At 46.1% G+C, this 24,431-nt stretch overlaps 2 protein-coding genes across 3 annotated transcripts in view; one reads left to right on the top strand and one right to left on the bottom strand.

The window, feature by feature from the left end:
- Positions 1–13,473, bottom strand: part of ACSL5 (acyl-CoA synthetase long chain family member 5) — a 45,544-nt gene extending 32,071 nt beyond the window's left edge. Inside the window, exon 1 of one of the 2 annotated variants that reach the window (XM_027596340.1) lies at positions 13,312–13,473. The gene's annotated coding sequence lies outside the window, so the exon portion shown is untranslated. Of the gene's footprint in view, positions 1–10,971; positions 11,197–13,311 lie in introns of those variants that run through there. The other variant, XM_027596341.2, reaches the window with a different exon arrangement.
- The window catches only part of LOC113920198 (guanylate cyclase 2G-like), a 66,042-nt gene continuing 48,653 nt past the window's right edge, over positions 7,043–24,431 (top strand). Inside the window, 1 exon segment of the mRNA XM_035724135.1 lies at positions 7,043–7,157. Within this exon segment, the coding sequence (XP_035580028.1) occupies positions 7,043–7,157 (115 nt within the window).

Below are 24,431 nucleotides of genomic sequence, written 5' to 3'. Positions count from 1 at the left end.
ATGTGCTCAAGTAACTGAGAAGAAAAGCCACCGTCTCTTTTGTCATGTGTCCTGTGTCACTCGGATTACAGTTCTGTTTCAGGCATTTCACGGAGCCTCCTGCAAGCAGCTGATGTGGTAAGACTTTGCGCCTCCCTCTACATCACTATTTGGGAAATAGTGGGATGGGGGAAAAGTGTAATGGTGGTAAAGCTGTGTCACACTGTACACGGGAGCTCCTGTTCTGGGTCATCTACAGATGGTTGAGCAAGCCACACTGCACATTAGGATGGCCCCAGGTGGAAAGCATCCTCTGCTTTTTAATACGGTGATAGTGACACGCCACAGCCCCATACACCAGGATGTGCCTTTGTCCCCAGTCCTTCCCCTGGATTCACTCCAGGGCCTCCCCTCCTCTGTAGTACGCAGTCACTCATTTCCTGGCTCCTAACACATTTAATTCCCAAGCTAGCGGAAGGATACCTTCTGCCTGAACCCCTGCTTGCCAGCTCCCAGGAGCAGGCTTAGTGTCTAGGTTTGGATCACCCCATATTCAGCTCTGGGTTCTGCTCCTCTGAGGATTCGGGCCACCATTTCTTCCTTAAGTCTGATGTTCTCTGAATGAAGTCCTTAAATGGGCCCTTCTACTACTCTAGTTTTTGGTCAACTATGTTTTTTGCTCTGAAGCTTTCAGGCTATCCCTTTAGCCCACAAATAATGTTTGTTTCGTAGTCCCTTTCCTTTGAAAGATTTTATTTTTTCTACATGTATTCAGCTCTCCAACCATAAGTCAATTCCCTTACAGCCTCTGTATTTGCTTTTCACTTTGCCTGAAACACTATTCCCCAGATCTGAAATGGTTGTGTAGTACTTACACAATGGTTGTGTATTACAGGTTGGGCCTCAACTCAAATGTCACTTCCTCAGAGACTCTTCTCTGATCACCCTATTTAATATTGCCCTTTCCACTCCAGTCACTATCACAGAACCTTGTTCTCTCTTCTCCATGATGATGTTCACTATCTGAAATAGAACTGCTCCCTTATCATCTGTTGCCCCTACTGAATTGATGCTCTAATTAGAACAAAGGTTTTGTTTTGTTCACCTGTACCTCCAGTGCTGACACCATGCTTGGCACATAGTTAGCTTTCAGTCAGTAGTTGTTGAAAAAAAAATGACCGGTTTTCTGGTTCAGAATTATCTGTTTTCAATACTCTGTTAACCCACTGTCCCTTAGTAAACTCCCCACTCCCAAGCTCCCAGATCTTAGATCATCAAAAGTCACTCTGGCCAATCTTGAGATGGGTGCTCCCAAATCAATATTTAGCACAGTACTGGGTTAGGGATGAAAGGTGAAAAGGATGTATTTCTAACACATATCAAGAACTACTCAGGATGAGTATACTCCTCTGAGCTTGAAAGAAAATACAGGATGAATCTTATCAAATTAAGTCATCCACAGTAGTGAGCAGGAAATCTAGCCTAGAAATAAATAATTGTGGTTACCCTAGGTTTCTGGAATTCAAAGAACAATAAGGCAAATTATCTTTGCTTTTAGGCCCGAAGAACTCATTATTTTCTGCGCAAAAACGAGATGTAAATTTCACTTATGAGCTTTGGGGGAAAAAAATCTACTTTCTAGAAAGTGGTATACTAATTTGGATTTAATTGGTTTCTCTGTTCCCTTGCAGGTATGGACTCATTCTGTGGTGATGGAGAGCTCATTAAAAGAGAGACCAGAGTCCCCAGGTTCTAATACCCAGTTAGTTAACCCATTCTGCTGTACTGAATGACTCACTTTCTCCTAGAGACTAGGTGCCAAAGCTTCACAACTCAATGACTCCAAAGGGGCCTGTGTGTGATTTAGAAGGCTGCATATGAAAGTTTTGCCTTCTCGGTTGGGTTTTAAGTCACCAACCCAGCCCCCCTAAATTCCTGCCACTCTCAACTTAGGAAGCCTCCATCTCTGTTCTTAACCACATAACCAATATTTCTAGACAAATTCCAAAGTAATGGCAAGAGGTCAAAAGAACATTACAAATCGACAGCTTTATGAAAATAATCTTTTCCTTAACATGCAACGAACATGAACCAGATATGCATTCTATTGCAAGACCCTTCATCCAGTTTCCTCAGGCCCTGGGGCTAAGGGCTTTTTACCTTTTCTTTTCTTACACCAGTTTACTCTTCTGCATCAAATGCAGTTTTCTTCTATTAAGAAGTAAAATATAACATAATTTGCAACGATGATCCGTTTCAAAAAACTTAAACAGAGAAAACCCTGATATGGAAAAGCATTGACTCCCAAAGAGGGCAAGTCTTAACTCCTCGTGCCATTTAAAATGATGCAAAGATCAAAAGAGCTAGCATTCAGGTATATCTGAGATAAAAATGTGTGGTCATGTTTCTCAATTTTAAAAAAACCGCTGAGAGGGGAACCCTAAAAACCCTCTAAGGAAAGAAGAGGCAATTAGAAGCAATGAAATAATTCAGGAAGGTGGCCAGTTACCAAATCAGTAGCCAGAAAGTCAATAGCTTTCCTTGATTTCATGCAAATAACTAATTCAAAAATAATGGGGAAAATATAATTCACAATAGCATATTAATAAATGTGTAAAGGCTCAGTTCAAAAAGTTTAGATGTGAGGGACATCAAAGGTTTGAAAATTGCAAAGACATACTCAAAATAGTCAAGGGGACCCCATATTCCTAAATGTATCTATATATCTAATGCAACTCTAATAAAGACCAATGGGAATTATTTGGGGATTAAAAAGTTAATTCTAAAGTTCACCCAGAAAAATAAAGCTTATTAAAAAGAGTTAGAAAATTTTTGAAAAAATAACAGGAATTGGGGATGGGGGAACAGAGTTAAACAATACCAAATTTGCTTCTGTAGGGCTAGAAAAGTTTTCCATTGGTGGTGAATAGAGAAAACTATGTAACAAAATAATCCTGAAACTCCCAGTGGATATATTATCATATACTAAATTGCATTTCAAATAAAGATAGATTTTTTTCACTTAAATAAAAGTTTTGAGACAACTGGCTAGCCATTCAGAGAGAAGACATAAAGCCGATTACTGCCTTATTCCTACAACAAAAATAAGTTCAAGATGGATCAAAGACTTAAATATAAAACAATGACAACCCTAAGAGTATTTGGGGATAAAAAGTATGAGAGAAAAATTCTTTTTATAATCCTGGCATGAGGAAGACTCAAGACAGACACAAAACCTAGGAGCAATAAATGAAAACATTGGCAAGCTTGAAAAATAACTGCCTTGCAGGAAAGAGACCAGAGACAAAGATAAACTGGGACAAATTTCAAATACTTTGCCTGTCTAAAGAGCTCATTTCCTCGATAAGGAATGCTTCGAAGTCAATGAAAAACAAAACACAATAAAACAAAAAGCAAAGGTCATGACCAGAACATTCACAGCAAAACAGATTATGGCTGGAGAGACAATCATCTTTGCTTATAGTTTTAAAAGTTGCAAATTTAAAGGAAATGTCTTCCCCACCCATAAGATCAGCAATGATGAAATAGTGTAAAATGCACTCTTAATCAGGGAAACGTTAATTTGGGGCAGCCTCCTTAGAGATGCGCCTTTTGCCCTTCTACCACAATTTAAAATGTGTGCCTTTTGGGCCTAATGACCCTACGAGTAACTTACCCTGTAGAAAAACATCAGTTCACTAAAATACATCACAAATGTCTGTGTAAGGTACTGGTTTGGGATGTGGGCCTGAGTCAGATTACTTGGGCTCACACCCTGCGTGATCATCTTCTTTGTGACCTGGGTTAGATAACCTCTGTGTGGTTTCTTGTCTGTAAAATGGCAATGATAATATCTTCCTCAGGATTAAAGGAGTTAATATACCTGTAAAGTACGCAGAACAGTGCATTCATTATTACGCTCATCATCATTACATCTATAGGATTGTTTATAAATGCCAGAGACCAGGAAAGCCTCCCTTGGTAGGCTAGCCATGTAAATTACAGCAGGTCTACACAGTGGTACTCTTGGCAGGTATTAAAAAGAATAACGCAGATATGTGTGTACTGATGTGGAAAAAGCTCTGTGATGAGTTGCCAAGTAGAAAGAAAAAGAACCACTTGGACAAATGGGTATGTTTTTGTGTTTCTGAAAGTATATTCCTCATAAGAAAAGACAGATGGAAGAAGAGAAGTCATTAATGGATTTTCCAGCAAGTTTCAAGTATTCAGTCCTTCAGCCAAAGATATTTAAGGGCTTGACTGTATATTGGCATCATTCCAGGTGCTGGGAATCTAGCAGTGAAAACCCTCCCCTTGTGGGTTTGTATTTTATTGGCGAGTTTGATAACAAGTCTGAACAATAGCGAGATTATATAGTATATGGAATCTAAAAAATAGAATTGGGAGAGAGGACTGTGGACAGCGAGGGGGTGAGTTTTCAAGTAGGTCTCATTGAGAAGATAACTTGAGAGTGTGTACTGTTTAATCTGAAATATGCATGCTTTAAAAAAAATGAAAATAAAACCAAAAACTCCAAGTCACCTCACCTCTGACCGAGGCAGCTGACTTAGATAGTTCCACCACCTTGGCTGGGGGCATTTCATGTGAATGCACCCAAGAACACAGCCTCAGCTCCGTTTCTGCAAGCGCAGCCTGCGCACTACCAAAGCCACACTCAACACATGTGGTCTTTTCGAGCGCTCACATTGTGTGCAATCCTCTCAGCCACAGAGCAAGCTGGTTTGGACAGCAGCTCTGGTGGGAGAAACGTTTTTCATTCATTTCTTTAGCAGATAAAGAGCTAGAGCAAAGGTAAAGTTTGAGTCATCAGAGCAAACGGGCCCCCGAAGGCCATGTTTCGACACTTATGGCAAGGAGCTGAGAAGAGGGGCTGGCATAAGATCCTGACCTGAGTCTACAGTTGACTTCCCAGCCAGTCACTGGCACCCAGGTGCTCGGGTCACTGCCCGCGCTAGCTTTCTCCAGCAAGCAGTGCCAGGTCACTGGGAACAGGCAGCTCTGTCCATCTGGGGCCTGGCATCCAAGATGCTCTGAGGCACACACACCAGGGGATGCCCCCAGGCAGATGAGAAAGGGCCTCTTTATCTCCACGGGGTGCAGGACAGAGCAGGGAGATGGCATTACCAAAGGAGATCCCTAGTAAAACCCAGAGGGTGACTGAGCAGTCATTTACACAACATGGAAAGATTACATGAGTGCTTAAATAACAGGAGAGGGATACCAAGATCACACCTCTTGCTCTTCTCAGCCCAACTGCTAGGCCATACCCAACAACTCCAATTTGTAAGGCAGGTGGCAGGGAGAGGGGGGAGGGCTAGGCTTGAAACAGGATCCCTGGCCCACAGGCAAGCACACCACAAATCATGAGGTCTTCGGCTCATATCCATCCGTAAGATCTCTGCTGCTGAACCACACGGGGAAAGCTCCAGGAACCAGAGCTCAAGAAGGCTGTACGAACCAGAGCAGGATCAGTTCTATCCTCGGGTTTGGGAAGCTTCCTGTGACACAGTGGACACCTTGGCCATGGGGGCTCCCAGGCAGAGGCTGTCTTAGCCCTTAGATGCTACTGCATCCAGCATGGTGCCTGAGGTACCGTGGGAATCCACTAAGCGCCAGTGAGTCACTTTCCCTGTTTGCTCACCAGTGGCACAAGTTCAGAGAAGGGAACCAGGGAGAGGCATCTGTTGAAGGAAACAGGCTGCAGGATTCAGTCTCGCAGTGACATGATGTGCTCCTATACACAGAGGGGGCAGAGGTGGCTGAACCCTCCTCAGAAATGCCACAGCCAGGGGCTTCATGCCCTGGCACGGGCAACGGTAAGTAGCTTGACCTGAACGAGCTCAAGGATCACTGATTCTGCAGGCATTTGAATATACTCTGTACCAGGTGGTGTGTTCAGAATGGGGAGAGCACACTTAGACTTCATAGTCTACTAAGAGCTAAGACCAATTCCCCAGGCAGTAAACAAATGCACCATGGCATATACCCCAGACTTGGGAGCATCTGGTGGACTGCAGAAGTGTGTGTGGCAAGAGATGTATTTACTCTCTGTACTTTAAATTTATTTATAAATTTACATATTTTAATAAGGCAAACAAAGGTCTTAGACCAACTGTGTGCCCAGCACTCTGCCATGTACAGAGGGACAAACACTTAGAAGATACACCTCCTGCCCTCTGGGGACTTACGGTTCTATCGAATACTGAAAACACTTACAGAAGGATTCAGCAAGGTGGGGGAGCTAATAAATCTGAAGAAGAGAGAGCCTAGTGTAGACTGGAGTAGATGAAGGGGGCTGTGTGGAGCACTAGACTCTCAGGGATGTGTGGGTTTTGATCCCCTGGCCTTATTGCCAACAGTCTCATTTCCAAGGTCAATCAAGGAGGATGACCCCACCAATTAAGCCAATGGCTAATAAGTCCCCAACTGATTCTAACCAGGGTCGCTGTCACCACACCATCTTTCTCAACTTTTGCTTACATCTTTCCAACCGATTTTTTTTTTTTTTTTTTATGGAGAGACAAGTTACCACATTAGGTTGGATAAACTTAAGTGGAAGGTAGGGGAAAGGGGAACAACCAGATGTCAGGGGAGAGGTAGAGTATGGCTCGAGGCACTAACGTGGGACAAGCATCATATTTGGGAAAGGGAAACAATGAAAGGGTGTTTCTGATGGAGGTAGAGAATCCATCTCTGGTTGGAAGGGTGTGGGGGAGAAAAAGCCTCCAAGAATGCTAAAGGAGACAATATCTGGGGCCTGGTGGAGACACCATACGATGGAAGGCATTTCAGTTCACAAACACGAGGGAGCCTTGGGGTGCCAGGCCTTGCCCAGTTGAACTGAGTGGTATTTAACAAAAAAGCCCTCATTAAATCAAATACTGAAAACCTCTTAACTCAGTCCATGAAGATAGCATAGGACAGTTGAGCCACCCCATAGGCTGGTGGCAGGTAGTAACAAATCCCACTGGATCTCAGATCGACACAGTGATCTGATCTACCTTGATCTAGCTTGATCTACCTTCCTCTGCCTTGATCTACCATGGTGCTTCCAGCAAACCACAGCCCTCCAGCCCTACCCCGAGGAAAACCTTGCCTCAGGAAGCACCCGCAAAGACTTCCTGAGCTTGTTGCTGACCAAGTGGATGACGAGACAAGTGGGGTCAGGAGAATCAGTATCAGAAGTCCACTGGACTTGATAAGAGAGCCTATAAAAAGATAATCTGGACAAAGTGCTAGGCCCCCGTCACCCATGCAGGATAAAAGCAGTGATGTAAAATGTTGTGAAAGAGGCCTTCCTGCCCGGGATCCTGCAGAGTCAGCCCTCCTACTACCTGGTCTGCCAGTGGTCAGGAGTCACTAGAATCAAAGTGCAAACAATAAGCTTTATTGCCAATAGTCTCATTTGCAGCAGCAAACTTTTAAGGCCATTGCCTGTTCAGGTACCAGAGCAATGGTCCACCACTCGTGTGGCCCTGGGGATAGTTATATAATGTCACCGAGCGCCCGTTTTCCTCAACTGCACACAAGAAGGGGTAGGTAACAGCCCCTACTTAAAGGGAATGCTGCACACTGTCCCCTCGAGTACCTTGCTGGGTACATGGGAAGTCCTCAGGAAGACTGGCACCCTTCCCCCTTCCACTCCCCCCAGTGTCTGACTCCCTGTCAAGTATCAGATATTCTACCCTGAGGCTTCCTGAAAGAGAAGAGATGATGATGACCTTCATTCTATAACTGCCTTCCAACTTAAAGCAAAGTCTTGACAACTTCTCATTTCTATTTAAACAGAGGGTTTCTCATTGGAGGGGGCATCGTGCCCCTCTGATTTCTGACCCAGCCATCTCCTCCGACCCTACCCCAGCCCTGTACCCTGTCCCGCACGGACTCACAACCTCACACCTCGTAGGGCAGACTGACCCACGGAGACCCAGAGGTCTGCTCCCAACCAGCTCCCCCAAAGAGGGAAGATACCATGGCATGGCCATTACCATACTGGGCTGCTTGACCTTCCAAACTCCAAAACTCACATATTTATTCAAACAACATGGACTAAGAGCCTAAGACATGTCAGGCACTGGGTTTCCAGGGGAAGAGCGAGGGAGAGTCCTTTTTTGACTCGGATGGTTGCTGGGGGGAGAGAAAGCCCTCGGGTGCATTTACAGCAGACTGTGACAAGAACAATGATGGCTGACTCAGGGCTGCCGAGGACAGGTCACCTTGGCAGGGTGCTGCTGTGCCTGAGAATCACCTCAGGCTGCACCCCCAACGAGGGTTGGTGAATCTGCAGGCCAACAATAGAACCGGCAGGAACAGAACCCTCACTCCTGGTATCTAAACAGCTGCCACAAAAATAAAAAATAAAAAATAAACAGCTGCCAATGGGGCGCCGGGGTGGCTCAGTCGTTAGGCGTCTGCCTTCGGCTCAGGTCATGGTCCCAGGGTCCTGGGATCGAGCCCCGCATCGGGCTCCCTCCTCGGCGGGAAGCCTGCTTCTCCCTCTCCCACTCCCCCTGCTTGTGTTCCCTCTCTCGCTGTGTCTCTCTCTGTCAAATAAATAAAATCTTAAAAATAAATAAATAAATAAATAAACAGCTGCCAAATCCTGGTTGGGGATGTCACTTCCCCAACTTCAGGTGGGAGGTGGGAGGTGACTTCCCCAACTTCACATAACATCCATCATTTAAAGTGAACAGCTCGGTGGCATTTAGTACATTCACAATGTTGTGCAATCACTGCTTCTATCTAGTCCCAAAACACTTTTATCACCCCTGAAGGAAACCTTGTGCCCATTAAGCAGTCACTCTGAATTCCTCTCCCAACCCCTGGCACACCACCAATCTGCTTGCTGCTTTCTCAACAGATTTGAAGTGGGAGGATTTTCAAAAGAGAGGTTTCTCCCAGTTTCTAGTTCTTTGGTCAAGGCACTAAACTAGGCTCATCCAGATTTTTTTCTTTTCTTTTTTTTTTAAGATTTATTTATTTGTGAGAGGAAGAGAGCACAAGTGGGGGGAGGGGCAGAGAGAGAAGCAGACTCCCCACTGAGCGTGGAGCCTGACACGGGGCTCCATTCCACAACCCTGAGATCACGACCTGAGCTAAAACCAAGAGCAGGTCCCTCGACCGACTGAGCCACCCAGGTGCCCCTAGACTCATCCGGAATTGAGGCAAATTTGCCTCTGGCCCTCCAGGAACCACACCTCGAATGCCAGTTTCAACCTTTTCAGAGTGTGTCCAGTTTCTTTATGTGTAAGCCTCAGTTTCCCCATCCGTGAAACAACCAACCCATTCCACAGGACTGTTTTTGAAAATTAAAAGATAACATCCCCCCCCCACAAAAACCTAGCTTTGCCCCACAGAAAATAGTCAATGAATGGAAGCTGTCATATTTGCAGCTCTTGAAAAACATCCACCTGAAAAGTGCTAATACATATGTGAATTCGATATAGGCCCAGGTCACCACATAGGAAAATCTTTTTACAAATGCGATTTTCTAGGAAATCTGAAGAAAGGCCAACTCTGTGCAGGAGTGGTTGGAGCGTGCTATTCAGTAGCACACAGACCATAGCTTTGATCTCTGTTTGACCTTGGAAAGTTACTTCACTTCTCTGAGCCTCCTCAGCCATAACATGGTGAAACCATCCACGTCATAAGCTTCTCTTAATGAAATGTTAAGAGCAGCTTTTATAAGCTCGTGCTTACCCTGGCTTCCTCTTGCTTTTCTCCATTCATTCTCTGACCCTGAGCCTCCCTATAGAATCTGTTGCCCCCATTTGTGTGTTTAGCACTTAAGCATTCATTGATACACTGATGTTATAGTAGGTGCTTTTGCCCTCAAAGAGTTAAAATATAGCCTGGGAGAGAAGACTACTTTAGGTCAGGACCTAGCCAAACATCTGGCTGAAACGTTCTGTTTGGACTGGATAGTGTGTGTGTGAGTGTGTGTGTGTGTGTGTGTGTGTGTGTGTGTGTGTGTGTGTGTGTGTTGTATGTGTTTTTTAATTAAGTTGGAATATGTTTATCTGGGGGTACACTTACCTTGCATTTTCCTAGAATCCCCACCACTTGCACTTTATTACATATCATCTATTTAACTCTATTTAATCTGCCTGTTCTTAAATATTTGTGGCCTTTGTCTTTTGTTCTCTTGATTGTGCCAAGCACACAAGTGATGCCTACAAGAATTTTTACCATGCCTCTTCCAAGACTATTCTGTGTTCATCTCAAATACTTATCAATTGGAGGGGACCCCGACAGAGTTACTCCCATGCTAGAATATAAAGGGAGGGGTCAAGTGAAACCAATTATTCCATTAAAAAATTGTTTTTTACTAAATCAATCTTTTTTTAAATTAAATGTTACTATTTTTTAAGATCCTGCTGCTGATGGAAAATAGCAATCACCTACAAGCTGGAGCTACAGATTCAATCTTCCTTTTCAAACCACCAAAGATTAATACCCACACAAGGTAACAAGCCCCAACTGTGGAGTCCCTTCCTACAGCTCACTCTTTGAGGGTCCTTGAAGTTCATCTGAGATTCAACTTGTGGCCCTACCCCTGAAACAGAGCTAAGTTCATTCAGTAACCATCTCTCCACCACTCATCCATTACCTCTCACCACAGAAGGAGTCAACGTTCACAAAAAATTTGAAGGGGTCTCGCGTGTAGTGTGCCTCCCTCAAGAGAGGCAGGAGAGGGAAAGAAAATCCCATCCATTCCCCCTACCCCCACATTCCTCCTTCCCTTCATGCCTCCTGATAAGGAGGGTTTAAAGGTGTCCCCTGGAGACCCGTGAGTGAGAGAGAGAGAGAGAGAGAGAGAGAGAGAGAGAGCACGAGAGAGTGAGCTGACACGTGCCAGGTACCCAGCAGGCTCTAGATTGGCTGAAGCCTGGGGGTGAGGGTGCCCCCTCGGCCTCTGCCCCATGCTCACCAGACCCCTTGCTAAATACCCCCTCAGGACGCTCCCCTTACCCTGTGAGGGGGGTGCATCCCTCGGGGCTTCCTGGCTCCGGGTTCTTCCTGGCGCAGAATCCCTGGCCCTCTTCCCTTCAGCCCCGGTTCCTCCAGGGACAGGCTGGTTTCAGAGCATCCCTGCAGGCGGATGGCCCCAGCTCCGAGCGTCCCCCACGGTGCCCTGCCTGAGCTGTCCCGAGTCAGGCCATGGCCGGGCTTTCTAACACGCTCGGGGACCTCACTTCCTGGTTTTTCTTTCACAACTGAAAGTGGAAGCTGTTCTGGCCAGGAGGAGAAAAGCCGCCCAAGCCGCCCTGGCTCCTTTTCAAAGCCTTAACCCTAGCCCCTGGGGCTGAAACCACAGCCAGCCGGCATCACGCAGTTCACCTTCTACTCCTGGGTCTGACTACCTTGAAACTAAGACAGAACAAACAAACAAACTGAATTGACTGGGGGTGCCCTGAGCAGACCACCCGTGCCAGGAAGGGGACCCTGCTCACCCCTCGATTCCCAGGCCAGAAAGGTAAGCCCTCGCATCCCTCCTGATGGGGGGAACATCTGGCATAGGGTCCCCCTTCTCCAACCCACGTGTCCCCCTCCCTGGGCACAAGCCAACAAAACAAGCCAGTCAGGAGCCACAGGGATATGGACCTGTGTTCTTTCCCTCGGACATCAGCTCATCCTTTCCGTACCTCCAAATATAAACCGCAGATCTAGTCCGCTGCCTCCCTCACCTCCCCCAATTAAAACTGGGAACTTTTGAAAGGAATGCAACAAGCACATACACCACGCACTGTCATACTGATGCCACATCTTGCAGCTTCTGGAAAACCCACTGTACCTGCGTGAGCCAGTAACAGGAAAAGGCAAATCATTTCTTACTGTTACTATGCAAAATTGTTCTGAGTGTGTAGACCCCCTGAAAAGGTCCTGGAGATTGGTATACAGGCTATCAGGACCTGCAGCAGTCTCACCATACTCGCCTAAGGCTGGGACCACAGAAGGGCATGAGAGTGTCTGTTCTTAGATTTGGAGGCAGAAATCATGAGTTCTTCTCCCTCCTTGCTCCACCCTCACATATACTCCAGAATTAAGCAACATTTTCTCCAGCTGTAGTCCCTTTAAGAAGGCTTAATGTTAAGTTCAGCATGTGCCTGGCCCTTTACCAGAGCTAGTTAGGATTCATTCACTCTATAGAGAGGAGATCCTAAAAGTCTCTAAAAAAAAAAAAAAAAAAAAAAAAAAAAAAAAAAGCCAGGGTGAGCTATGTAGCAAACTCAGAGAAGAGAGCTGATCACTTGGCCTCACAGGAGCTCACTTTAGACGTGGAAGAAAGACGAAGTATGGGAAGAGGAGGTTAGCCACTCTGCCCTTCTATCTCCTGGGTCATCTCACAGCTGGAGAGACCCTTGGCTTTGCTTAGTTTTGGGAGCTCATTCCTTCAAGAAGCAGCTCCCTCCAGCAGAGAGCAGAATAGGTGTCAAGTCTTACCTATTCTAATACCCTGAGTGCTGGCTTCTTTTACCAGCTGGATGAAGAGCTCAGGGCCAGAGGAGCTTCCCCAGCACCCCCCCCTTTTTTTTTACTATTTTCCTCCAGGATTGGATGCTCGAGTTAAGAAGTACCTCGGTCATTTAAAAATTCTAGTGGAGTTGCATTCCTATTCAATCCTAGGTACACATAAGTGACACTCCCAAGATTTCAGGAAATAATAGAAGGTTTTGGCAACACACAAGAATTCTGCATTACGCAGCAGCTGCCTAGAGTGACAGACTGATCGGGACTCGAGCGGCACCACCTCCTAGGTAGCTAGCCCAGGCCATGGTGTTTAACAGCCCAGAGACACTTTATTAATCTATGGAATGGGAACAATGCCACCTGCCTTATAGAAGGTGGAGAGTGGATGAGGTAATGCAGGTCACACACCTAGTACGTACGGACCCCAGCACCCAACACAATGTCTGCTAAGGACTCTCTTCTCCTAGTCCCTTCCAAATGGGATTCGCTGTCATCAGCTGGGGAATAGCCTTTGTAACCACCCGGACAGTGAAAGTTTTGAATGGAAGGTGGAGACACACAGCTGGGCTCTGTCTATAACCCTGAAGGCTTTTTAACTCCGTTTTAGTTCCAGTTAGTGAAATTAACCACTTTCTCTCCCAAATCTATGCCCTGCCCGCACTCACCCAGCCTCCATGTCTCCACCCCCTTTCCAACTGGTCTCTGCTTTGCCTCCGCGCAAGTCAGCTGAGATTACTACTTAACCGAGTGTAATCCCATGTTGGAAGAGAGCCCTTGGGCCGAGAAGAAACATGTCCCATAGACGTACGGTACGCAGTAGGGAGCGTTACTGTGGCTTACCTTGTAAGAGTAGGCGCACTTGCCGCGTCCAGGAAATGCCCCCCTCACAGCCGGCTACACCGGTTCATTCAGACACCTCGGCCCCTTCCACAGCTCCTGTGACAAGGCCACAGCCGAAGCCAATGCGTCTCTTCCCAAGAGTGACCCGCAAGCTTCCCTGGAACCTTTGAACCTGTTGCAATAGAGGTTCAAAGGTAGAAGTTACCTGTTCTCAAACACATGGAGTAACTTCCAACAGTGACAAGTGTCGAATTTGGCAAAAGGTTAACACAGAGACCATTATGCAAGGGCTGAGGAGGAGGAGGAAGAAGACAGCTCTCTGTTCTCAAAGTAAACGGTTAACAAGACAAAACCTTTATAAAGCCCATACCTGGGGTGGGGGTGGGGAGGGAGTAGCCAGACAGGGCTTTACATCTGCCTTTGGGACAGAACCCCTGAGACTGTGAAAGGATGAGGAAGGTCTAGCTAACAGAAGAGGGAAAACTTGCTCCTTGAGTTGAGGTCGAGAGGAACATGGAAAGCCACTTTGATTGGCTCAAGCTATAACTTTAAGAATCAGATAAGCAGAAGTCTGCATTTCAAGATCAGCCTTCTTCTAGAAGGGGCCAGTGACCTGTCCAGGATTAGGACATTTCCAAGACCATTGGAATAAGGCAAATCATTCCAACATCTAGACTGAGGGACAAGCCTACCTGGGTCGCATTTAGAATGCAGAATCATGGAGGCAGCCTGCACCTCCCATGGCTTAGCAAGGCCCTTGAAGAAGCACATTGCTATTACATCATTGTTCAACCTCTGCTACTCTCTCTTTCCATTTTTTAAAAGATTTTATTTATTTTAGAGAGAGAGACCGTGAGTGGGGAGAGGAGCAGAGGGAGGGGGAAAGAATCTCTAGCAGACTCCATGCTGAGTGCAGAGCCGAACGCAGGGCTCCATCTCAGGACCCTGAAATCAGGACCTGAGCCAAAACCAAGAGTTGGACGCTTAACCGACTGAGCGACCCAGGTGCCCCTCTCTCTTTCCATGGTGAGGTCACTAGTCACCATTCTCAGTTCTAAGAACTTTAAGACTGCAGGGCACCATTACTAAAAAGGAGATGCAAGAGGCTTAGAGATTGTGCTCAATTTCTGTGTTATATGTGAGGGCACCAAGGCCCTTTTGGGTGAAGGAAATCACCCAGAATTATACAACTAGTTCCTTGTGAATGCGACACCTTGACCTCAGCCCCAGGAAATCACCTCAGTGCGTTTCCCCGATATGGTTTTGCTTCACTGACATGTGTTCATTTCACTCCCAACAGACTTTAGACACTCCTTTCTGTGTCCTGGGCTGGTGGAAATGTGTGGCAATGCAGTGTTGGGTTTCTTCTAATTGTATTCAATCAGTCAGCCAATAACATCAAAATCAGAAGCCAGTACCTCATCCTGCGGACTCCCGTGTGAAGGAGTGGCTACCACATTAGGTGTTAGTAGGCCAGATTCTCATCCAGGTCTTAGGTGCGTTAACTCTTTAAAGTCACTTCATGGCACACAGCCCTCGTCCTGCCTCAGTACCTGAAGGAAGAGGGCTTTCTTTTTCCTTCTTTCTTTTTTTTTTTTTAAGATTTTATTTATTTATTTGACAGAGAGAGACACAGAGAGAGAGGGAACACGAGCAGGGGGAGTGGGAGAGGGAGAAGCAGGCTTCCCGCCGAGCAGGGAGCCCGATGTGGGGCTCGATTCCAGGACCCTGGGATCATGACCGGAGCTGAAGGCAGACGCTTAACAACTGAGCCACCCAGGCGCCCTCAGGGCTTCCTAACAAATAACCAAAGAACATACAGTTCAGTGAGAACTGGGAACATGAGTTGGACTCATCTGACTGGACTCCTGTCAAGCTGTGTTCATTAGCGACCTACTAATGCCGTACCTGCTAGAGAGAAAGATGCTCCAAACCAGTGGTTTGCAGACTTTAGCAAACATCACAAGGCCCCATGGAGAGCTTATTACAACACCGATTTATGGGCTGGTGCCAGAGCTTGTGATTCACTAGGTCTGGGAGAGGGCCTGAGAATCTGCATTTCTAACAATTCCAGGTGACATACACGCTGCTGGCCTGGGAACAACACCAGGAGCACCACTGCACCAAGCAGCCACTCTGCCTTCCATGAGCCCCACCACTGGAATGCCAAAAGGGACGGTGTTTGGAGTAGTCTTGGCTATGGGGACCCTGCAGTTGAGAGGACAGCAGGGCCCAGAGCAGAACTCATTTTGTGCCTTAGAAGAGAGGTGTTTCTCAAGATCAGTAGGCAGGCCAGTCCCAGAGGTGTGCTTTGGCAACAACATGAGGGACTGTCATTCCCTGCCTCGCTTCTCCTTACGTAAACGTAGACCAAAGCCACGTGGTGTGACAACTAGACAACCCATGTGGGTGTGAGTATGAGCATAGAGGGGGCGTCACCTGATCTGACAACCTTAACTTTATTCTTAAGGGTACCTGAGACAATAAATGTGAGGCAGCTGGGGCGTGGACTGAGTAGGAGAGGGGAGTCCGGAAGCCAGGTCTCCAGTGCCCCCATGGGCTACCCCATCTCTTGGTAAACCATTGTTTCCTATAGCATCTCTCCTCAAAAACAAACAAACAAACAAAGAAACAAACTTGTGTGAAATAAGGCTTCTTTACAACACCCTCCACTTCACCCTCCCTTCCCAAAGCCATTTGCATTGAGAATTCAATACAAACAAATTCCCTCTAGGTGTGAGCATCCCATAGCCCCTACAAAGTGCAAACTTTATTGTTTTAGGTCATTTATAGGTCAGGTGCTCCAGGTGTGACGAGTCTGATCTGACAGACACAGTTTGGACACACTCACACATGGTGCTGTGGTCAGTGTGTCCACATGCCCTTTGGTAGGGATGAAGAACCCACATATTTCATACACAACAGTTCTAGAAGACCAAGAGCCAATATTCTAGAGTTTTGTAACACAACCTGTAAATAGTCAAAACACATTTTTTTTTTGAGAGTGTGTGTGTGAGCAGTGGGGGAGGGGCAGAGGGAGAGAGAGAATCTTAAGCAGGCTCCACGCCCAGCACAAAGCTGAACTCGGGGTTCGATCCTACACCCCTGAGATCATGATCTGAGCTGAAACCAAGAGTCAGACACTTAACCCACTGTGTCACCCAGGCGCCCCCCAATACATCTTATGATAGCAGCTGACAGCTCTTAGAAATAGACTCCAGGTTTCCCTCATTTTTCAAAGCAGGGAAAGACAGACCTTATAAGCAGGCTCTTTTTATCTAGCCCCACAGTGCATTTATGTAGCTTCTCCCAGTTTAGAAAACATTTCCACTATCTTTTAAAAAAACCTGTGAGGTGTAAGTGGGGACAGTACCTTCAGCATCCAAACCTTTGGTATCTCTTGGGGCCCATGACAAGGGCGTTTTTTGGCCCTCACAGTAAACCTGCCAGATGGTTAGGATTTGTGGCATAGGGAACACTTACTTAGGAAGGATCCTAGCCTGTTTTGACTGCTAATGCAAGTCTTTAGAAGTCAGGCAATATGACCCAAGGAGAAAGAGCAGAGTCCTAGAGCTATAGGCTGAATCTACTCATGTTAACGTAGTAATGATGGCTCAGAGAGAAAGAAGAGACATTCCTCTCTAGAGGTGGCTATATAGCAGGACAAACATTGTGATGGCATACAGTGGGACAAATAAATCTGTGAGGGACTGACCTTTAGCTTCCCACATGGCACAGCTGACTTTGAAGTTTACCCTTCTACTGAGATGTGAAAAGGAAGGGGCAAAGTTCCTTAAACTATTAACAAGGGTGCCATAACTGGCCGTTCCAATTATCAGGATTCCATACCCACCCTTCCCTTGGTGATCTGAGGTTTCAAAATTTTTATGGCACTCAAAGTACACCTTTCCAGGTAGCAAGCCACAGTTCTCATGCCAGCTCTTTTCTGAAGGCCTTCAAGGGGACCAGGGACATTAGTGAGCACTTCCCATGTGACAGCGCTGTTCTAAGAGCTTTGTCTGTAATATCTCATTTAATCTCACCATGAAGAAGTTATTATTCCACAGAAGAAAACCTAAGAGAGGCCAATTAGCTTGCCGAAGGCATGGAGCTCATAGCTGGCAGAGTCTCAGAGTCAGATTTTTGAGTTGCAGTAGTCTTGAGTCCAGAGCTTAAGAGTGTATCTATGAGTACGATCCATTCTATGAACCCCTTGCCATCTTGGGCTCTTTCACTGGCCTCTCAAAGAAAACGAAGAATCGTTGTCTTAAAGGAAGCAGGACACAAGACCAGCCATATGGATCTGATGCCAAGGATGGAGTGACAGCTACTTTTCCCCTCCACAGAAGGGCTTTCCCTCTGCCTGGATATCCTTCCTGCTGCTGAGATCATTTCCCACACAGAGCCTCACTTCACTAAACTAGAGGGGTCCAATGCACCCTAGATCCAGCTGTGCAACCCTCAGGGCGGTCTGCTTAGTTGTCTGCTGTGCCACCAGTGCCCATGGCTCCTTGCTGGGCGCCGCTGTCAATCCTGCACCATGGGACTTCCCAACACGTGTAGGGGAAGCCGGTCCCCAGCTCGGGGCTAGAGCAGCTCATTCTTCCTCAGCTTGGGTCGTGGACAGCAACAGCTTGGCCACCCAGGCTCTTGAGGCCACTTGCTCATTCATTGTGGGAAGGAAGTGTTACTCAAGCACGAGCACTTGGTTGACGAGAATAGTGTTTGCACAGATTGCAATACAAAGTTTTCCCTATCCCCAGGTACACCACCCCTCCCCACCCAACACACACACAGAGCAAATTGCCTTGTAGACTTAGATCTGAACTTTCCGACAGCACACGGATGGGCCACGACATAGTGACCCTCAGTCCTCACAGTGGCTGGGTATGCTTGTGAACAGCCTCATCCAGGGCAGTGGCTCATATAAATACTCTCACTCCCAGGTTCATGATGTCATCAAGGTTGGGACACAGTGAAACAGGCAACTTGCTCCTTTGTCAGCAAGAGCTTTCCAAGAGCATTTAAGAATCAGAGGGAGAGTGGAAAGATCTCTGAAAGAGGAGTCAGCTCTAACTTCCCAGAGCCCTCAACAACCCCATAAAGATCATCACTATTTCCCAGCAGGTTAGAAAGTAGCTCAGAGAGAAGACTAAGATCTGCACTGCCCAATACTCTAACCGGGAGCCACATATGGCTACTGAGCACTGGAAAGGGGGCAAGTCCACCTTTAGATATATACAATATACACACCAAAGTTTGGAGACTTAGCATGAAGAAAATAGCATCACATCTCAGTTTTTAAAATCCTGATTACTTGTTGAAGGATAATATCTAGAATACACTAGGTAAGTAATTCTCCTTGCTCCTTTTCCTCTTATAAATAGGTCTGCTGAAAATTTTGAAATTACGTATGTGACTTGCATTGTATTTTTCTTGGGCAACACTGATTTAGACCAAAGGTCCTCGGCCTTAATGCCTCTAGAATGTAAACAAAAGGTGGTGTCATCCAGGGGCAGCAGAGAACATGTCATAAGTGCTCTGGAAGAACTTGAAGACAGCAAGGTCTTCTACGTGAACCTCTGGTTTCCCTAGCATCCATTCAACAGAGGTCATGACCTTGACTGAGGCAACAGGTCCGTATTATAAAACTGCTACCATTCCCTGGCTGGTGTTCCATGCCAGGCACCACCCTGTGTGTTCAAGCTCCTTCTGTTACTCCATCTAATCCTCACGTGAGCTCATCAGGGTAATTAGACATAAGGAAACTGAAGTTTAGACACTGCACAACATGTCCAAGTCAGCTTAAATCTCATTCCAAACCGGTGCTCCCAACCCTCTTGCTATGCTACCTCCTCCAAGAGAGTGAGCGAGGAAACACGGAGGTGGGCGTCAGTACTTTGGGGGGCAGGCCAATACCTCCTCCCTCACCAAGCCCTTAAGGACATGGTCCTCTGCTTTGCAGTCTTGGTTCCCTGGGCTCGCAGCACAAGAGCACAACCCTGAGTGCCTGGCTAGAGAGCTCTTTGGGAACTTTTCACATGAGTGGAGCGGAAATACCAGGAAGTGGGAGGAGTTCTGGTCTCTCCAGACAAGAAGCTAAAGAGGGTGGAGGAGTCAGAAGGGACATCCTGCCTCGCTTTAGATGGCTACACACCAGAGGGAATCGGCTCAGACAACAAGCCTAGCGCCACACAGGCCCCTGATTGGATGGAGAAGCATATCATGCTCATGGGTTGAAAGTATATACTCACCAGAGAAAGATGTATTAAGGCAAGGACACTTTGTTTGCTCAGTGTTTGAGACACTGTGGCAACAAAGGTGTTCTTGGAAAACTTAAAATGTTATTGAGAGTGGTTTGGGAAGTAATTACATCACTGTTAATCATTTAGTAGCTTTGATTACTGAGCAGACAGCTGCCCCTCCTCCCCTCCACTTTCTGGGTGTCTTTGCTCTTCGTGCTAAGGCTCTATAGGGGGGTCAGGAACGGTAATCTAGGAGACGGGGTCAAAGACCACAAAATAAATATTCAGATCAGAAATATGGCGTTCAGGCTGGACCAACTTGCTAAACTTCAGATTATACCTGTAGCCAGAAGAAAACTTGGAAGTCTAGATTAGGATCCCCAGATGATGAGAAGCACCGTTCAGGTGGCAAAGACTCATTCCTGGTGGAAACAGGTGTGAGAAAGAACACATCATAGGCCGGTGGAAGAGTATTTTAGCCTCCCAGGATAGATATCAGGTGTTGAAGTACGTAAGCGGTCATGTCCCCGTGAAAGGGGATTGTCAGCCCCTCGCGTAAACATTTTCAGAAACAAGATCAGTGTGTCCTCATCAGAAAGCCAAGGTCAGTGCCCCATCCTTGGCCTTCTAGGAGTAGTGTCTGCATGGTCACCTAAAGGAGTGGCTTTTGGATCCAAGGAATCTGCTTTGTTTCAGTTCTAAGAAACACAATCTCCTGCCTTTACACAAGTTCAACCTTTGCTCCACTTTCCTGTGGCTCTTCAAACATTTACTTACTAGAAGCTTTGTATTCATTGGCCGCATCACCACTATTTGCAAGAGTGGAGAACACAACAGGGAAGTTTGAAGTTCACATGTGGACAGGTAATCGCTGCCTTTAACTTGCTCTTACTTAGTGGAGGGTTAGTACGAGGTGTGATAGATCTTCAGGGATGCTCCCTTTAGGAACTTGTAAACAGGACTTGGAGAGAAACTTGCTGCCATCACCAAACATGGAATACTTGGTTAGTTTTGAATCTACCAGAGCCCTAGGGTTTTAGGACAAGGAGCTGGTAAGGTCAAAGGGCTCTGCCCCCTGCCATTTTTCCACTTCGTCAATAAGAAAACGGAGGCTCAAATCCAGCCCCTTGGCAAAACCTGAGGTTGATGCATTTTCCCAGAACACAGGATGAGATGCAAGAGAGTGTGTGAGGACAAGGGTGATGGTTGTCCTTCCCTCAAGGTGATTATGGGCTCATCTTGTACTTCAACACCCTTTTCTGCTTCCAGACAAGTTCAACTCCACACATTCCAAACCTTTACTTTTCTCTAAACACGATTAGGCCACAGATTTACAAGCCGAAGGGAGGCAACCGGGGATGGGGGAAGCAGTTGGGGAGAGGGGGAAGGCAGCTAGAAAAAAAGCCAGAGCTCTTACTAAAGCCCTTCCACCCTGGATCAGCTCAGTTTATCTGACCGTGGATGCTGAGCAGCTGACTCTGTGTCTAGTTTATGGCACAGGCGGGCCAGCATTGAGGAAGTCATAAATGAGGCAGAAAGGACTCTCCCTCTGTAATAATCTCTTCAGAAAGCAGAGATGGGCTAAAGTAGTTATGAATCAGAGCACTACCCCCACTGACCTAGGAAACCAAACTCTGTACCTCTGCTGGCCACGTACAGGCTACTTTTGTTCCAAACCATCCTTGGATGCAACCACGTGGCCTCCCCCATCAACCACCACGGCACTGGTAACTTTCAGGCATAAGAATCTCCTAGAAGGGAAGAGGGCTGGAGAAGGAAAGTGGAGAACAGCGTGCCCCCTCCCAGCCACCACAGTCCCTACCGAGCCTCCTCAGCTGCTTTTAACCTCAGGCCTTTCCACTCCAGCCAATCAAGCACTTCACACAAAGTGGGGGGGGGAGGGGGTGTAACTATAGCAACTCTTTTCCAGACGATGATTGCCATCACCTGGACCACTGCATCTCTGTTGCTCTCCCCCTCTGAGGGCTATGGAGAAATGGAAGGGACTGAGTTCAGCAGAGGATAATTAGAGCCCACAAAGGTAAGCCAAGTGCCTAAGAGGTGTGAGGACTCAGACCACTGTGAGGTTCTCCTGACCTGAGAATTCAGATAGCATGAGTTAAAGCCCATGCTTTTACTCCACGAATGCAAGTCTGTGGGGTTTGTTATTAATTAAAATGTTCACTTTTCTTCTTCATCGCAGACATTAAGACAAAACATGAAAATTAAGTAAAGAGAAGAAGAAACCACCCATATAATTTCCATCATCCAGAGAGAACAACTTTTAGTGGTTTGGTGTATATAAATCTTTGCTATGAAGCCTATGTGCCTTTTTAAGAAAATAAAAATGGAATACCGTACATGTCTTATTTAAAAAAAGATTTATTTCTTAAAGAGAGAGACAGAGACAGAGAGAGCAGGGGGAGGGGCAGAGGGAGAGAGAGTCTTAAGCAGACTCCATGCTGAATGCAGAGCCCAATGTGGGGCTCAGTCCTACGACCCTGAGATCATGACCTGAGCCAAAATGGAGTTGGATGCTCAGCTGACTGCACCACCCAGGGGCCCCAGTACATGTTGTTTTTACAGTGTGCTTCCTCACTTAAAACATTGTGACTATCTTTCCAAGTCAATAAATGTACATTTAAAATATCATTTTGAATGACTGCATAGTCCTTAATCATATGGATTCATGCCAGCTTATTTATCCAGCCCCCTATTATTGGACATAAAGTTTGTGTTTAATTTTTTTTAATTAAGATTTTTATTTTAACTGCAGTATAGTTACCATACAGTGTTATATTTGTTTCAGGTATACGGTTTGTGTCTAATTTTTGACTGTAGTTAAATTTTATCATATGATCTTATTTATTTAGGTCAAATCCCCCAAAGTGGAATTTCTGAGTCAAAAATGCATATATTCTAAGACTTGGATGCATATTGAGAAACTGCCATCAATTAACTTTCCTATCAGCACTGTATGTCTGTTTATTAAACTCTCACTAACACTGAATCTCACTGGTATCTTCTTCCGGTTTTGACCATAACCACGTGTAAGTACTTACAGATACAAAAAGTACTGTAGCGCCTGGGTGGCTCAGTTGGTTAAGCGGCTTCCTTCGGCTCAGGTCATGGTCTCAGGGTGCTGGGATCGAGCCCCGTGTTGGGCTCCATGCTCAGCTCATCCATGTTTCTACTTCTCCTTCTCCCTTTGCCCCAAACCCCGCTCATGCTCTCTCTCTCTCAAATAAGTAAATAAAATCTTTAAAAAAAATAAGAATACAAAAAGTACTCATACTGATTATGATTAATATGAATTTGTACGTTTAAAGGTCCAACACTGTGCTGGATCTGAGGACCCAAGGAGGGACACACGCAGTCAACTTGGCCTCACAGTTTCTCAGAGAAAGACAACCTATAAATGTAAAAAATCTAAAATTATCTAGAGTGGGAGTATAAATTTTAAGAAGTTTGTAAATGGGAGGAGGAGGGTGATGCAGAGCATGTAATAAGACATTGTTTCTAGAATCCTTGCTTTGGCATTATGACCGGTGCAATGATATACCCATCAAGGATGCACCTTTATTGAGTTCCCGCTAAATGGGAAGCAGCATGCTAAGGAATTATATAATCTCACAATATCTTTACAACATTCTTCTGAGAGGGGGTTTGTCATGTTATTTTGAAATTGAGGAAATCAGGGCACAGGTGTAACTGACTTACCCAAGGCCACATACATCTGGTAACCATCTGAGTCAAAAAGGTCCATGGAACTATGGTTAGAGCACGGGAGCCTAGACTCAGATGATTTGCCAGTTTGACACTGAGCTGTCCTAGCAGAGGAGAGAGAGAGAATCTGTAGCTCAATGAAGAATCAGTTATGATGAGTTTGGTTTGGAGAAAAGCCAACCCCTCTAATCCACAGGTTTGAAAATAGCCCTCTGAGGTAGGCGAGACCTAAAGCTCAGGAATCCCATTGGAGTGGGGGGCGGGGAGCTTGCTACTGAAGGAACATAACTAGAGGATGGATAGTCATTGGCTGTTCTTTCCCTCTTCTCACTTTAGACTGTCTCAAAAGTTCTCAAACCTTAGCGTACGTAGGGATACACGAAGGCCTGTTAAATTCAGATCCCCCGGGTAAACCCAAGACCCTGCAGTGGGGCCCTTGAATCTATCCATCTGACCATCAGGAGAGACTGATGTAGGTGGTCCTTAGGTCAAGCTTTGAGAGCCATAGCAAGTTTACTGCGCTGAAATACATAATTCTGAGGTGAGTAGGGGAGGCTAGATGCTTCCCTGCCAGTGGGATCCAGAAGAAAGCCCGTAGTAGGGGGAAACTGAGCCCTTTATACTGAAGAGCCTTTGCCCAGCTGGTGGCTGGGTCATCTTACCTGGGGATACCAATGGCTTTCCAAGGGGCCTGCCATCCCTGTAATACTTCATGTAAGGTAGTAGTTCATATGTAAAATATTACATATGTAATACTTGACATGTAATTAATCAACAAAGAATTGTCTCTGGCTTTGCCCTGAGCTGTGTAGAGGGAGAGTGAGTGTTTATCCTCACAGTAACCTCTCCTTGGGGCCCTAAGCCTGGGTGAGGGGTACAGACCGTACCGGCTGTCAGTAAATCCCCTCACAGCCATCAGCTCACTTAAGCTAGGAGAATTTCCTATAAGATGGATTCAGCAGGTGATAATCATCATCATTATGATGATATCAACATCATCAACCATCACTATCATCATCATCACCACCACCACCATCTAACGTGGATGAAATGGTTCTTTCCCCGGGCATTGTGCCAGGCACTGGATCGCTTTCAATCCTCACCATGTCACCTGGGTGAAGATCCCTCTACAGTTTTACCCCCATTTTA

The sequence above is a fragment of the Zalophus californianus genome, chromosome 15 (assembly GCF_009762305.2).
Source record: "Zalophus californianus isolate mZalCal1 chromosome 15, mZalCal1.pri.v2, whole genome shotgun sequence".
Lineage (NCBI taxonomy): Eukaryota > Metazoa > Chordata > Mammalia > Carnivora > Otariidae > Zalophus > Zalophus californianus.
The sequence above is the reverse complement of the archived record's forward strand: the minus strand, read 5'-3'. Positions and strand labels throughout refer to the sequence as shown.